The sequence below is a fragment of the Nanorana parkeri genome, unplaced genomic scaffold (assembly GCF_000935625.1).
Source record: "Nanorana parkeri isolate BGI_ZX_2015 unplaced genomic scaffold, ASM93562v1 scaffold69, whole genome shotgun sequence".
Classification (NCBI taxonomy): Eukaryota; Metazoa; Chordata; class Amphibia; order Anura; family Dicroglossidae; genus Nanorana; species Nanorana parkeri.
Genome location: NW_017306337.1, coordinates 563,409 through 580,966, shown reverse-complemented (window position 1 = coordinate 580,966; position 17,558 = coordinate 563,409). Strand labels below are relative to the sequence as shown.

At 42.1% G+C, this 17,558-nt stretch overlaps 1 protein-coding gene across 1 annotated transcript in view; it reads left to right on the top strand.

The window, feature by feature from the left end:
• Positions 1-17,558, top strand: part of FAM83E (family with sequence similarity 83 member E) — a 59,285-nt gene that overhangs the window by 40,177 nt on the left and 1,550 nt on the right. The window contains exons 5-6 of the mRNA XM_018576523.1: positions 413-1,175; positions 17,526-17,531. Coding sequence (XP_018432025.1) covers positions 413-1,175; positions 17,526-17,531 — 769 coding nt within the window. The remainder of the gene's footprint in view (positions 1-412; positions 1,176-17,525; positions 17,532-17,558) is intronic.

Genomic DNA, 17,558 nt, shown 5'->3' with positions numbered 1-17,558 from the left:
TCATTTGAAACATTTCGTTTCTCACTTTGTATTTTTTCTTCACTTGAGTTTACCGTCAATTGTTTCTTTACCAGCAGGTAATGTACGATTTACTTATTCTCTTATTTTATTGATCTTTTATATTTTTCACACAGTCACTACTGGTATTTTTATTTAAAATCATTTGTATCACAGTTTTTATTACACTGAGGAGGTTATCTAGCGCTATACACTTGTCTCATATCTGTCCTTTACCGAAGTAAAAGAAGCCAGAAAAAACACCACTCTCAGTATTATTATAAATGCCTATGTGTCTATTTAAAATGAGTTTGTAGTTTTAGGTGGACTTGAATGGCAACTCGTCTAATATATTTTCACATTAGCAGGTTTACCAACATGCCAGATTTAAAATATGAATCAATTTCTATTGCAGTTTCACGTGGACTGATTCACGACTGGACAGAAATCTTATTACACAGCTAACAGGGGAAATTACAGACTTGTTTGACAATGAATTTCGGACACTGTTTGCAGCTTCCCGTCCTTTGCAGAGATATGATTTTGCCAAAGACCCTAACAACGAGGTTCACAATAGACTTCCAATACCCTCCTCAACAATATTGGTGACTAAAGAGACAGAAAATGTCAGCTTCAAAGCCCAGGTTGTGCCTGTTGTACCAGAGCCTTACACAAATGGATTTTCCTCTCCACAGAGGTTTACCACCAATGGAGCATTGCAGCCAACTGACGTCCTCCAATCGCCCTATATAATTCCAGCAGGACCCACACAGATGACTAAAAGTATTAATAAAATAGCAGAACGTAGGACAGTAATGCCAGGAACAGGAATGGTCCTGGGTATGGATAGTGGATATAATAGAGCCTCATTGGCATTGCAGGATTCTTCTGTTACCAAAGACCCAGTAAGTGTGCCTGATTACTCAATTCGCCATCGACTTGCAGCCTGTCGCAACTTTGAAGGACCAACTTTATCCTTCCGAACTGCACAGGAGTCTCACAGTGCCTTAAGTGATATTTTAAAGAATGTACAGCGGAACAGACTGTCTGTTGCAAAGACAACCGGAGGAAGACCCAGCAAGTCCCTCTGGGATCTCAGTCAGCTGTCTCAGTTGTCGGGTTGCAGTGGGGATCTAGGAGTTAGACAGAACCCATTGGATCTTGGAGAAGACTCAAAGGTGAGATTATAATGTTCACATTGGTTTACTTAGATGAGTAAGCAGAGAGATGTTTATGTTTTCCCTATTGTGCATGTTTGTCCATTGCTAATATTGCTAATATACATGTTAGTGCAGTTATTGAAAAAATAGTATTCTAACTGCTGGGCAACCTTGTGCAGCAAATGATGTGATACTTGCTCCCCAACAAACAGACAAACCAAATCCTTGACAAGTCAGAGCAGCAGCAACAGCACAACACACCCGAGCCAGCTGATTGAACACTGATAGAGCAGCAGAAAACTGATAGGGTAGTCTCTCTGCTTTCTGTTCTCTTTCCTCCTATCAGCATAATTGTTGTCAACTCTTTTCCATTGCAGTATAGCCAGATTGCCTCCTGGCACTGCCGCTTTCCCTCCTAGTCTTAGTTCTGCCCTGCAGAAGCTTACAGGAGGCTGATACCAAGACTTACTTATACTTATATTAGTTATGTTTCAAAATACAATAACTGCATTACTTCTTTATATGCCTAGAGGCATGAAGAAAATGCAGGTCCTTGGGATTCAGCTATATTGAAAGCTTGAGAGATCCAAAGTCAGAATTGCTTTAAAAACAAGAAAGTAACATGACATTTTTCTCTAAAATCTGGTATCAGGTTTGACCGAGAACATACTCCTCCGTCCTAAGAGGCAGTGCACTTTGCTTGGTGTTCTATGCTATGCAGTCCCCTCCCTTGTCTAATATTCCCTCCACCTTATTTCAATATTTACTCTTCAGGTCCAGTAGATTTGTCAGTGTGACTATATAACTTTCAAATGCTTATACTCTCAGCAGCATGCAATAAAACAATGTAAAAGACAGCTGATCGACTGAACCCATTTCATAAGCTAAACTTCTCTGTGACACTAGACTCAAGACCAGGGCCGGATTTACTCTCTGTGGCGCCCCAAGGCCAGGTTCCTCAATGTGCCTCCCTCCCCACCAAACCCCATCCTCAATGGAGAATGGTAACCAGATGGCAGGGGCCATTTTAAACTTTTTAGTCACTTTTTTGCATTTTTAATTATCATATCTTTTAATTTTTAATTTTTTATAATTGTTTTATCTTATAATTTATTTTTTATAATTTTTTTATCTTATAATTTTTTACTATTTTATTTGTTATACATTTTTTATAATTAAATGTTTTAAATTTGTATCACCTTTCTATTTTCTTTATTATTATTTCTTATTATTTTTCACAATTTTTGGGGGCCCCGGTTGGCCTTGTGGGAAATCCGGCCCTGCTCAAGACTCTCACAGATTACTTTTGTCATTAATCTCTGACCGAACGTTAGTGTAGGGAAGGATACTTTGTAGATAAATATATTTTAGATATTGCATCAAAGCACATTCCAGTCTTACTTCAAATGAAGAAATATATTGTGAAGCAGAGATAAAAACATGTTATAATTTAATAACTTTTATAGGTACCAGTGCAAAGTGTCTATTATTTTTGCAGATTATATTATGGTTATTGCATTAAAGAGGCAATATAATAACAGAAATGTAAAGCTGGCCATATAATGCTGTGGGTGGCCCTGTCAAGGCTGGAAATTGTTGGCCAAACAGTCACTGCAGTCACTCTTCAGATGTTCTGACAGCTACAGGCTCCAGCTGTCACAATGCAATAGCGTGGCAGAGGAGATTCCTTCATCAATGCTGTTTAGTGTGGATAGGGGAATTGAGCATTTTCCTTCAAGTGTATGGCCAGCTCTTCAGTGACATGCAGTGCATACCGTGCCCGCCCCAGCCCCTCCCTCAGCTTGCCCCGCCCGAGCCCACAGATGCCCCACCCTGGTCACCAAGCTGTGTGGAGGAGGGAGGGAGAAAGGAGGAGACAGGGAGGAGCCTCCATGTCCCTCACTTGCTCGTCACTGGTGAGGCATCGAGATCGATATCCTCAGTGGGTTTTTTTCATTTTTTTGATTGGACAGCTTGGACCAATGGTGCTTTGCCATTGGTCCAAACCATCCACAGGTTTTAAGCCTCTAACACAAAACAGAGGCTTTTGCAGCTCGGGGCTCACTAGCAGTGGGGAAGCCTACTGCTGTGTAACTTAACTTAGCTGTCGAAAGTCGGATGCAGCGCCACCTGACTTGAAGCTGACAGCTTTTTCCTTCATAATACTAGGTGAGCCTCTGCCTCACTTGTCTCCCCTGACTGCACGTCCCTGGTGCTCTTGTCCATTGGTTTAGATTGGGCACACACCTTAGCTGACTCTCTCCCACAGTACAGTGCCCAGTGACTAAGCTACTTATCAGCAAGCACTTTACTGTCAGGCAAAGATCTGAAACTTTCAGGAGGTCACTGTATGTATAGCTTAGTTAGCAAGTGCCGATATGTATTTCTTTCTTGTATTTATATAATACAAACATATTCAGTCATTGTCCCCCAAAAGTAGCTTCCAAACTTCTGTAGGGAGTATGGCGAATGAACTACCATGATATTTTTTGATTTTTAAAGGAACCTCACACAAACACTGGGACTATATACAAATCTATTATAGATAGTGCCACAGATAGGAATTAAAATAGCAATAATGCCCCAGTACACTCACCAGCCAGCCAGCAAAAAAAAAACAAACACAAAATTACACTGTCCAACTTTTAGGGTTAAAAACAGAGGTTTAATTTGCACAACTTTTGCAAATTATGTGAAAGCCGCATTGCCTCATCAAGGCCCCTCTGTGTACTGTGGTCCTAGCATGGGCAGCATAATGGTTAGCGCTTCTTCCTTGCAACACTGGACTGGGTGTCCCTGGTTTGAATCTTGGCCAGGTCACTATCTGCAAGAAGTTGGCATGTTCTCCTTGTGCTTGTGTGGGTTTTCTCTGGGTACTCTGGTGTCCTCCCACACTCCAAAGACATGCTGATAGGGTAATTGGCTCCTGTCTAAATTGGCCCTTGTACATATGCATGTGAGACAGAGACCTTGGATTGTAATCTCCTTAGGGGCAAGGACTGATGTGAATGTGCACTATTTGAAGCGCTACAAAAATTGTTGGCGGTATATAAATACCTATAATAAATAAACTCTAATCTATGCAAGCCTCTATCTTGGAGCATATATAGCAAAGGATGAATTGGGTGCAGGTTTGCCCTATACCTTCTTAAAGGCATAGGGACACACAGAAGCCCGGCACATCACAATGGCAGCTGAAGCCCCAGTGTGTCCCCACACCAAATCCAACAAGTGAAACATATGGCAAATGCACTCATCAATTCATAACTTGCTGTAAAGTAAGGTGCACATGGAAGGGCTTTAAATAGTACAAAAGAAAAATTTCCCAGCACACTCCCCAGCCAGCCTGCAAAAAAAATCAAATTACAGTAAATATTAGAGTTAAAAACAGAAGTTTTACTTATACAACTTTTGCAAAATATGTGGAAGCCACACTGCCTCATTAAGGCCCCTCTGTGTATTATGGTCCTAACTCTAAACTTTGAGAGCCTTTATCTTGGAGATAGGAACTAAACACGGGATCTGATGCAGCAGATAAGGACAAGGGGACTGACATCAGACAACTGAGGGTATCTGCATCAACTTATGCTGTCAGATACCAGCCGGTGCTGTTCGCTTTGTTTTGTGTAAAACCCAAATGTAGTTTTAGCAAAAAGTATCAGTTTAAATTGAAGATGCAAAAAACCCCGGAATGTGGTTCTGTTGTCTTCTATACGATTCAGTCCCCAGTGCCAACACTGCTCCAGCTCTCAGCTGCAGAGAGGGCCGCTTGCTCTTCCTTGGTCTATCTACAGAGATCTCATACACTCCCTGTTGTGTTTGACCAATAGATCTTTGTTTAACAAAGCTCATGTGTTGAACTTTGGCTCATGACAGATACTTTAAAGTATGCAGCTGGAAGCAATCATAAAGAACACCCAAAGCTGTATAAAACAGTATTCGGCAACCAGTGGAACTCCACCTTGCTTTGTCACTTTGAGGCTTGCAGAGAAAGCTGGAACTTTAGTTCTACAGTGGAAAGAGAACTCCTGGTTGCCTATCAGACATGAACCTATTCAAGTGGGTATTAGTTATAACGTTGTGCAAGAAATAGCATGAAGTATATAAAAGATTTATTGCTTAACAGTCTTTCTACAACAGTGGTTCTCAACCTTTCTAGGGCCAGGACCCCTTGGTAACATTTGCCAAGTTGTGGTGACCCCCCAACGGTAAAATTTAGGGATGACGCGGCTGCTGGAGAACTGACAATGCTGCGCTAGGTGAGGGCTGAGGAGGACTCTCACCTAGCACAGCAGAAATCACACAGCGATCCACAGGTTGAGAACCACTGGTGTACGCTGTCAGAATAAAAAAACAAAAAAAACACCCTAGGAATGCATAGCTAGATTCCTATTGCCTATTTCACTTTACAATAGCCAATAGCAAACTAGCTATTGCACCCGCCCTCTGCTGCTGTTAATCAGTAGTGGGGACCTGATGGAGAACTTCAGGTCCCCCTCTGCTAGCTATGCATTCCTAGGATGTTTTTTTTTCTGACTTACGGCGGCCTACGGCCCCCAATGTCAGACAAAAAAGGTTTACTCTGCTCGGGAGAAAGTGTTTCTCTCCCAGGCGGCCGGGAGCCGCTATCTAATAGCAGGAGACTCCCGGGCGACCCCTGGCAAATCGTCATTCGACCCCCGAAGGGGTCCCGACCCACAGGTTGAGAACCGCTGTTCTACATGAAGTTCTCTGTGTACAAGCTGGGATAGGGAAGTCTAGTTTACTGTTAGGGCCTGTGTCCATGAGCTTTGGGCTTTTGTCAATGGCAACTATATGAGACACCAGTTTGAGATGCCTATGAGATCATTCCGAGTGCATTGACAGGTACATTTTGACCAGCTTCTGACCTGCTTGAAGCAGGTGTTGCATTTCCATAAACGTGCATGGGAATGCAAATTCTGTCTGATGCTTAAAGAAGCCCATCGACACAGGCCCTTGAACTATTGAAGTCATACAGCATGTGCTTCTGCATAATCCACCTCTCTACTGTCAAGTAGACATGTGCGATTCGTTTCGTTACGAATCGAAATTCGTACGAATTTTCCTGAAATTCGTAAATTCGGAAGCATCCGAAATCCGAAATTCCGTTAACGAATTTTGGATCCGAATTTCTTTGAAACAGGAACTAATATTACCCCTGTAAATGAGGTTGAACAACATGACAAGATGTTTTTTTTAATCCGAAATACGGATCTGCTGCTGCTGAGGGTTGCATTACAATACACAGGCAGGAAATACGAAATTCCGTTGACGTATTTTCGTTCCGTTACGAACATTCGTTATATTGAAGTTAAAAAGCAAATAAGCGAAATAACGGATATTCCGAAACGGAACACATTTTTTTACGGCGCACAAGTCTACTGTCAACCAGATTTAGAGAAGACATTCCTTTGATATATTGTAGCACAACTAGATAAAGTTACAGTATACTTGGGCTTAAATAGCATGAATTGAATGCACAGAAGTAGATCATATTTTACATGTATACATAGATTTCTGACATTAATATACACTATAAAAACAGTTCCAAATTAACATACATTTCAAAGTCCTAACGGAGATCACACCCATGACGGCATCACACATCCTGTACATTTGCATATATTACAGGGAAATTCCAGCTTATATGAGGTTTTCAAGCAAAAGTTTAAGTAGTTAAACAATAAAACTGTAAAGATGTATAAGATTAATTACACTCCACCAACCTATGTGTTATTGCACTCTGCAATCTTTACAACACACACAGGGCCCATGGGGAACAAAACTAGCCCCCTCCAGAAGTAAGGACAGTGTCTGCACCAATTCAGAGATGATTTGAGGAACTACAGATGAGTGATACACAAACAAGATACATTTTTGTTAATAGTTAAGCTACTTGATTGTATTTTTAAGGATTAACTCCTGAGTTTAGTGTCACTTTGAAGTGAACATGTGATTTGCCCATGCAAGTTAACTTTAACCTCTTGCCATCCGCCCGCTGAAAAATGGCCTGGATGGGAAGGGGGTTTAACACCGCGGATGTCAACTGGTTAATGAAACCCTTTCCAGCAGTTTATACTTACAGATAGCTTGCACAGCTCTATGACCTCCCCATGTAACAGCATATTTTGGTCAAGATTTGATCCAAATTGGTCCAGTACTGTCACATGGAGTGAGTCACATGGTCCTCATACCTGGAAGGAAAGGGTATTTATTTTGATAATAGGTGGAGCGGTAGGGGAGTAAAAGGGAGGATAGTATATGCAGGGGAGGTGTGGAGGATTATACATGGAAAACACAGGTGCCAACCTCTTCTTTCCTGGTAGCATGGAATGTAAATTTACAAAAGCACCTCAAGAGCTGCATACTGATCTAATGTTGGTGTGTGTGTGTGTGAGAAATACCATCTAGATGAGTGAACTGTCTACTCACCAATATGAAGCAATATTGTTAAACACGAGAATTGTGACACTGTAGAGTAGAGGGAACCTCAATGGTATCCACTGTTTAATGGATGTACATTTAGCTAAAAGACAATATGATTGTCATAGGGTCTAAATGTTCATGGGGTAGTGGCCAGACCATTGGTCACTGCTGCTTTACTGTATAGTTTTGTTTATGCTATAGTATTGAAGGTGATCTACAACCAAATAAACCAAACATCAATGAATGCAGTTATACAGTGCATTCATTAACAAATTCAATGTCATTTTTAAATGCAACCATTATAAGTACCTAAATGTGCCTCGATAGCAGCCTCCTATAATACCCCGTACAGCTGCACTTAGGATGGGAGAACATATGCTGACAGGAGGAGAGAGCAGAGTGATCATCTCTATGTTACTACTCTTTCATAGTCCAATCACAAGCTGGGGTGTGTTTTGATAAGTGTTTTTAGCCAAGCTGTGCAGTCTGGCAGTAATGCTCAGATCATAAAACTGGTTGTCCAAACTATAAATCACTGGGCAGGGAACATAGTTCCTATGTATGTAGTTGCACTGTGTATTTAGCGGCTTGCCTGGAGTTTAGCTTCAAATAAAGACCTATTTAGTTGGTGGATGCTTTCAATCCTTAACAATGGGTATCCCGAGCTATTGATTGCTAAGAGGCTTGTGAAATGCTACCAGACTAACATTAAAAATGAAGCCGTTCCTTTTATGTTGAACAGTTGTTCAGGGTGTGGTCGAGTTTAGGTATGTTAGTCCTTTCTTTCTAACACTGCCACCATCTTGTATGTTATGCCAGCTTATACAGCTGATCGCAATAAAATGTCATAACGGCCTGTTGATTTCACCCAGATCTCTATAGCCATTGTTTGACAAATAGCAGAATCCTGGTTGGTAATAAGCTTTTGTGCACACTTGTATTATAAGGCCTACTAATCTTGTTATGACTGTATAGACAATCTAGGCTCAATGCCAGGCCTGGCACCACATCCATCCGACCCACATTCCAGCCATGCCCTAATGATTATTTTGTTACCATGTCTTTGTTTTCCTTATTCAATGTCACCTAGTAATATGAGGCTGAGGTTTCAAACAATATACTGTAGTAAGCAGAGAAAAGGGGTACGCCAACAAAATAAATTCACAATTAAATCATTTTCGAATCCACTTTCAGTTTAAGAACAAGTAAGAATAGCAAGAAGTTAAAGGAGAACTATGAGGTGAGTGATTTTCACTCAACCTCATAGTTCGAAGCTGACATGTGATAATGAAACTGTCACGCGTTGGCTATATAGATCGGGAAGTGAGCGAACGCATACCGTCACTTGTTCACTTCTCGATCATCTCCTTGCAAAGAGCCATGACTGCCACTCACGGCTCCCTGCAGGGATTCTCCGCTCCCCGCTCTGATCCTCCAGCGCTGACTGGAGAAACGGACGAGGGAGGGGGCGGGTACAGTTGGGTACAGCCTCTAGATAGGCAGAGCCAGCTTTCACTCACGCAGCTGGGTGGATCTCGACAGTAATGTTGGGATCCGCCCCGGCTGCTGCGGTCTCAGTATACCGCGAGCTGTAGCTTTGGGTCACGGGAGGACGCTAGTTTATGTCCTCCCGTGACCATTAGGAGAACTATGGGGAAAAACACTTACCCCATAGTTCTCCTTTAAAGCCCAATAGAAGTCACAGACAAGATACAAATCAAATAGACATTGTATTAGTAATCTTCATTTTTAGTCTTTCCTTCATTTCCTGTTAGGGTTCATTCACACAATTTGCAATGATTGTTTTTTTTCAGCAATTGATCAATACTAGTCACCACTAGGGCACATAGAAAACATTCAAATTAAATTTTTCGAGGCACACAGGATAGCACCTCAGGTTACCATACCACAGCACACTGAACTGACTGTACGAGCTTTGTACAACCAATTTTAGATTTAACAATTTAGCTTGGATTAAACAAATTTTGTAATATGAGAGCCTAACTAATCTATCCAATCAATTTGTATTAAATATGGAAGGCTCTTTTGCTATATAGTTGTTGGTACATTTAAAGACGATTGTACAGTCAGATTATAACGTGTATGGTGAGCTTTAGATCCAGTGCACTTAAAGGAGAACTATGAGGTGAGTGCTTTTCACCCCCCTCATAGTTCTAGCCGACCTGTGACAATGAGACTGTCACAGGTCGGCTTAGTAGATCGGGAGGTGAGCGAACACACAGCGGCTTTCGCTCACCTCTCGATCCTGTCACAGCTCTCTGCCGTGACAGAGGAGGGGCTGGATTCCCCCCTCCCCGCTTCGATCTGCGGGGAGGATCATCATGCGTTGATCAAATTAGGAAAGCTATATCCTACTCTAATGGTCTAGATTCTTTAACAATTCTCCATTTTAGAGTTTCATAAGATCATTGGGTTTGAACAGGATTTAAAACAATTCACATTGCTACTACCTTTTAAAAAGCTACTTGGTGTAAATTAGAGCTGCAACAGTTAATCGATTTAGTCGATTAAAATCGACGATTGAAAACGTTGGCAACGTTTTCGATCGTGGATTCGTCGGCTATCGATTGATTTGCCTGTTCGGGGCTGTTCCGGGCTCCACATGCGGCCTGAGCCACACGTCACACGCTGCTCCCGCTGCGGCCGCCGTGCCCACGGCACAGGCCGCGTAAGCCACGCCCACCGCACAGGACGCTGAAGCCGCGCACGCCGCTGCTCTACTTCCTGACGCGATCTCCCTCACTCGTCGCTGGCCCGCCGACAATCGAGGGCCCACCTTCTGAAGCCAGTGGTGGACGGAGCTGCAGTGTGGAACAGGTGTGCGGGGATATAGTGGTGGAATAGGTGTCAGTGTGGAACAGCTGTGTGGAGAGGCAGTGGTGGAATAGGTGTATGGGGGTGCAGTGTGGACCAGGTGTATGGGGGTGCAGTGTGGACCAGGTGTCAGTGTGGAATAGCTGTGTGGAGAGGCAGTGGTGGACCAGGTGTATGGGGGTGCAGTGGTGGAATAGGGGTGCAGGGATGCAGTGGTGGAACAGGGGTGCAGGGATGCAGTGGTGGAACAGGTGTGCGGGGGTGCGGTGGTGGAAAAGGGGTATGGAGGTGCAGTGTGGAACAGGTGTATGAGTGTGATGTGGTGGAATAGGTGTTTGGGGGTGCTGTGTTGGAACAGGTGTACAAGGGTGCTGTGTGAAACAGGTGTATGGGTGCAGTAGTGGAATAGGTGTGGGGGTGCTGTGGTGGAACAGGTGTACAAGGGTGCTGTGTGAAACAGGTGTTTGGGGGTGCAGTAGTGGAATAGGTGTGGGGGTGCTGTGTGGAACAGGTGTATGGGTGTGAAGCGGTGGAACAGGTGTATGAAGGTGCAGCGAGGAACAGGTGTATTGGCGTGCAATGGTGGAATAGTTGTGTGGGGGTGCCGTTGTGGAACAGGGGTGCTATGGTGGAACAGGTACGAGTTACGGTACGCACGCCGCGGACGCCACGACCACGCCACGTATGCCACGCCCACCACACAAGCCGGACACACGCCCGCAGAGCAGGCCGCCGTGACTTACAAGGGTTCAGAAACAGGTAAGGGGGACCTGTTTTAATGTTTCCTGTTTTAAAAAAAAAAGCGGCACACTGTAGAATACCACCAGCTATAGAGGAACAACAAATCCCAGCAATAATATATTAAACACCCGGTATAATGTATTATTGCTGGGACTTGTTGTTCCTCTATAGCTGGTGGTATTCTCCATTGCGCTGTATAATGTATTTTTGCTGGGATTTGTAGTCCTCTATAGCTAGGTCAGTGGTAATCTGCATTGCGCAGTATAAATCATTATACAGCGCAATGGAGAATACCACCAGCTATAGAGGACTACAAATCCCAGCAATAATACATTATATACAGCGCAATGCAGAATAACGCCAGCTACAGAGGACTACAAATCCCAGCAATAGTACATTATAGTATAATGTACTATTGCTACATTGCTCTATAGCTGCTGGTATTCTGCACTGCGCCGCTGTATAATGTACTATATTGCACACCACACTTTTTTTTTACTTCCACCGTGCCAAGCTTGCTCCCGTGATGGACTACAATCTTAACACAAACTAGTCGTCAATCACTGGAGCCTTTTTTTTTTTTATCCGATTAACCGATTAATCAAACTTAATAATCGGCCAACTAATCGATTATGAAAATAATCGTTAGCTGCAGCCCTAGTGTAAATCTATAAAGTACAAGTAATAGCTATAAAGGAGGTGAAGAAGATAAAGAGATGGAGGGATTTTTAGAAAGAAAAATTGTGGGAGAGAAAAAGGGGAGAGGCAAGACTAATTGATGATAGATGAATGATGAGGGAGGGGGAGGGCTGGGCAGTCTATTTTATTGAGTTCATATCATCTCAAAGGTAGGTTAAGATGTCTGGATGAGAATACATATATGTGTAGCTTAAGAAATGCTAGAAACGATTTTATTTATCATAAAGCCATTTATTCTGAATATTACTTCTGCAAAATGAACAATTTGTTTCTTCTGATCTTTCAGTCATTTATTGAACAGCTAATAAAATATTTCATCTTGTTTTCATGTGCTAAAATATCAGGTTGGAAACAAAAATATACCATGCCACAACCCTATCAAACACTATTGAACAATGTAATGCCTGCATGGTTGCTTCCTTTCAGTTCATTATGGAAAAATGAATTGCAAACAATCTTGAAATTCAGTAATAACGAGTAAACTTGGGAACACCTGTTTGTATGTTTTTGTGACTTATACCCGAAGTCTTTTTAGCCACATATTGTTTTAGATATTTTTGGTAGGTGTATTTTGACAATCATTTTTTTTCACATATGTGACATGATTAGTTGCCAAGAGCTGGGTGGGACAGAGCACCCTGCTCAGCTCCAGGCAACCAGTGATGTTATTGGTTGCAAGGAGGTGGGTGGGACGCTGGTAGACATGCGCGATTCGTTGCGTTCCGAATCGAAATTCGGATGAATTTTCGGAAATTCGGACATTCAGATGTATCCGAATTCCGAATTACAGATATAACGAATGCAAACGAATCCAAATTTCCGTTTCCGAAATTCGTTAGCGGTAGTTCGTTCGAACGTTCGTTTCGTTTTTGTTTCTTATTTGTTTTGTTCATTCGTACGTTGGAGCAAAGTGACATTAGAGAAGGAGAAAAAAAATGTTTCCCCCTCAAATGTCACTTTGCTGCAAACGAAAGATGAACAAAACGAATAAGAAATTAAAACGAAACGAACGTTCGAACGAACTACCGCTAACGAATTTAGTCCGAATCCGAATTGACTTTCACACCGGAATCCTAAAAAACGAAATAACACAAAATCCGAATCAGAATGAAACGAAACAATTTTTTTGTCAGTGTCTAGACGCCGGCCAGAGCATCCCAGGTTGCGAAGAACTGGGAGGGGAGATGTGTATGGCTCTTACACATCTTCCTGCCCATCTCTTGGCAACCTGGAATGCTCTGGTCGAAAAGCGAGTGGCAGGTACACTGCAAAAATTGTACCATGCCGCTCTGCCTTCCGCCCCCGCAGGTTGCCCAGAGAGATTCCATCTGAGCCAATAGCCTCGGGCTGCCTTATTATAGAGGTGGCCTGTATACATATACCATACGAAAAAAAACACAATCAAGGTTAGAAATAATTCATTCATATAAGAAACATGAAAGATTTTCCATCTTGCTCTTTCAGTTTTGCTCATCTATTGTCAAATAACTAACTAACCATTAGAAAATTGAATAAATGTTTAGAAAATAAAAAAATTCAAACAAAATTTCACTGCTGTTTTTCCAGCTTTAGTTTTCTTTAAAAAAAAATCCCAAGGCAATTCTAACCCTCTTCACACTCCAGTCCTTAACTGGTCTCGGCCGCCACTCCTCTTCCAAACTGAATTACCCCATCATTATTTAGACAACCTTCTCTTAGTTCCCTGGGAGTATATCATCAAGGCGCCCTGGGCTCAAAGAAGAATAATGCAGACAGACAACAGTGCCTATGTCACAATGTGAGCACCATTCTCTGCATCATAGAGGACAGGCCACCACTGCCGCAGGTAGTGAAGAAGAACCTAACAACGTCATGTAACCTGGTCACAGACAGCTCCAAAAAAGTTTATATACAAAAATGCTTTAAAAAGGGAATTTAGGGGGTGCTCTAAGGGAAGGGTATTTTCCACAGCTCCATTACAGAGATACTAACAGGAAGGTCTCTTATGTAAAGCCAAAATAGATCAACTATTAACCCTGGAAAAGCTCTAACTGAAAACTTTTTTACTGTGCTGATTTTTTTTACAACTCATAAATTACACAAACATGGTGCTGTCTTCATGGGCAGAGCGAAGCATAAAGACAAATCTAAAAGCCATATGGCCTAGCACAAAATCTGAACAGGGACCGCTGTATATCTCACACACACAAAACAGAACTTGAACTGTATAATCCAATGTAGTTGGGTGTCTTCTCCTAATTAAAAAACAAAGGACACAAAAGTAACAGGGAAATCTAAAATTGCATTAAAAACATGCTAAAATAGCTATGTACAAAGATGGGCACTATGAACATCAGATTAAAGCCAGGAAATAAACACAGTTCTACTTTTTGATCCTCTGGAAATTTGAGGCACTGGTTTCCTTTTTTGCTATAATCATTTCTTTAAACTGATATCAACCCATTTCATACCAGTGAACAGTCTATAGAAGTATTGGTGAACAGTGGGAGTAAAAAACTACCTAGTGCCTATGGTTAGTGGGAGGAGGGATAATGCTTAATCGCTGGTTTCAGTGGAAGGAGTAATGCCTTAAAGTTAGTGTCCTATCATTAGTCTCAGCGGAAGAAACAGTGCTACATCGTTGGCATTGGTGGGAAGAATGGTACCCCTTTGTTGGGTAAAATTGAAGGAATCGTTGGTGTCAGTGGAAGGAATAGTGCTCCATTACTGGTGTCAGTTGAAGGAATAAATGCCCCATCAATGGAATTAGTCTGAGAAATAGTGCCCCATCGTTGGCATTGGTGGGAAGAATGGTGCCCCTTTGTTGGGTTCAATTGAAGGAAAAGTGCCCCATCGTTGGTGTCAGTGGAAGGAATAGTGCGCCATTACTGGTGTCAGTGGAAAGAATAATACCCCATCACTGGTATTAGTCAGAGGAATAGTGCCCCATAAATAATATTAGTGGGAAGAATTGTGCCCCATTGTTGGCATTAGTAGAACCCTTTGTTGGGTTCAATTGAAGGAATAGTGCTCCATCGTTGGTGTCAGTGGAAGGAATAGTGCTCCATTACTGGTGTCAGTGGAAAGAATAATACCCCATCACTGGTATTAGTCAGAGGAATAGTGCCTCGTATAAGTGGGAGGAATGGTGCACCTTTGTTGCGTTCAATTGAAGGAATAGTGCCCCATCGTTGGTGTCAGTGGAAGGAATAGTGCTCCATTACTGGTGTCAGTGGAAAGAATAAATGCCTCATCACTGGAATTAGTCTGAGAAATAGTGCCCCATAATTATTATAAGTGGGAGGAATAGTTCTCCATCGTTGGTCTCAGTGCGAGGAATGGTGCCTCATGTGTCGGTTAAAGGCAAGAAAAGAGCCACAGTTTGGAGACCCCTGCTTTAGATAATTGACAAACCATGTCCATTTATGGCAGACTGAGTAAGATATAAGAATAAACACTGGCAGTTATCAAATAAATTGGCTGTGACCATGAAAAAAAATAGTGGCAATGTTATGAGACAGAAAGAGCAGCCTGCTGAATACGGCACATGATGGCACAGAGCAGACTGACATTAAAGCTGGCCATACACTGTGGGAATTTAATTCAGTGGGTGGCCCTGTCAGAAGCCTTTGCTCCCGCATCTTTCAATCAGAAAATTGAAGTTGCTGGTGAGAATATTTTTGGGCAAACATTGTTTGTGTATTTTGACAGCTACACACCTGCCTCTGTCATAATACAATAGTCCAGTTGGAGATTCATCCATGAATAGTCCAGTTGGAGATTCATGATGTTTAGTGGCCACAGGTTGAGTGAAAAATAATAACAGTGTATGGTCAAGTGTCCTAAGTAATGGTACAACCATAGGTGTATGCACGGGGTGTGCTGGATCTGCTTGGGCACACCCTAATCACCCCGAGTGCAACACTGAAATCACAACATCAGGTGCCATGTTTTTAGTCACTTTGCTGGTGGAGAGATCACAAAGTTCTCCCTGTAACTGGCTCAGTGATACAGAGCACTTCCCACTGACATTCCTCACTTAACAGCTGCAGTCCTTGGTGCCTGGGAAGCTGTGAGGGAGCATGTGTGTTTGTATTTTTGTGTACATACCTTAATGCAATAGGGTACGTACTGTATGGGTACAACCGTTTCTGACTGACTATTGGAGAGGTAAACAAAGAACAAACCTGGGTTTAAGACAAGCATGTCAAACACAAAATAAACAGTGGGCCAAATAACATAACATTATAGTACACTGTAACTTTTAATATTAATATTTAGCCCCGAGAAAGGATACATTAACATCTAATAGAGCAGTCAGCTGAAACATTATTTAAGGAAGTGTAGCCATTATCAAATTAAGCCTTATTCACTTTACATTCCTAAATTGGCCAAGAAGAAGGAATGAATGGGCCACATGATGCCCCATAAACACCAGTTTCACATTCCTGATTTAAAAGTATAGTCCAGTTGTATGACCAATCTTTATGTTACACCCAAATTTAGGATGCATCATAAAACATGGTTACATTAACACCCCCTCCTCCCCAAACAACCTCTCCACTTACCTGAATTGCAGGGTGCTTCCCCCCTCAGGCTCCTGTTTTCATTTTAATTCGACTCGGCTGCGCGTGGTACAAGTCCAATCTCGCAACAGGGGATCTCAATGTAGCACAAGTGTTGTGATGTCACCGCACCTCTATTCCATTATTTGCTTTCTCCAGCCGCATACCAGAAAGTCCATATGACTCTGAGGCTGGGGGAAGAGTCTGCAAAAGCCTGTGCATTGCACCTGCGATGCACTGATTGTGGGTGCAATGCAGACTTTTTTTTTGTTTTTCCTTTGTGTGCATTTATAATTTTTTTTTTCAATATGCCTTTAATGCAAATGTGTGCTTTGGCAATGCAGAGCAATGCCACCTGTAAGCTTTAATCCCTCTCCACAGCAGTACATTTGTTCCCCCATCTGGCAGGAGCAAGTGGCAAGGGAAATGTGCTACTGGGTAAGGAGGCTTTAACATGAATCTGTTGCTTTTCCAAGCATGGACAAAGCACAGGTTTCGCTTTAAATTTATTCAAGCCACTATTAGGGAGGCTGCCAAAGCTCACTAGAAACTAAAAATGGCACAGTCTTTTTGCCATGAACTGTTAGAAATCTTCAAACGGTTACATTGTGTGGTTTCATGCAATTTCGGTTGAAAGACAATTTGAACAAACTGGTTTGGCAATTTTGGTAATAATTTTATGTTAGAAAACACGTGTTGTACTATTTATCCTTGTTAATTTATTTATTAAAGAAGGTTTAATGCAAAAAACAAATGCTTCCCTTTCCTGGAACTTTACTGAACCATAAACTAAAAGACAGATTTTGAGCAGTGCAATGTTGCCACCTGCTGGTTAGTTGCTATAATGCAATACAGTTGATTTTGAGGCAATCCTGTTTCTAATGTAAATTTTAGAGCAGTGCCTTCTGTCTGTAAGAATCATTTTCATTATATGGGTTATAACCAATGCAAGTAGTATATAAGGAAATAAGACGCTTCTGTTCCCTGATGATTGATATGTCATCCACTAACCATTCAACGTTCCAAGAACCTACCGCAAACACTTCACGCACTTTGCTGATTACAGCACTGTATTTATCTTCATCCTTTCCACCATGCACAGCACAGTGTTGCAGCCGTTAGCACTTCTGCCTCC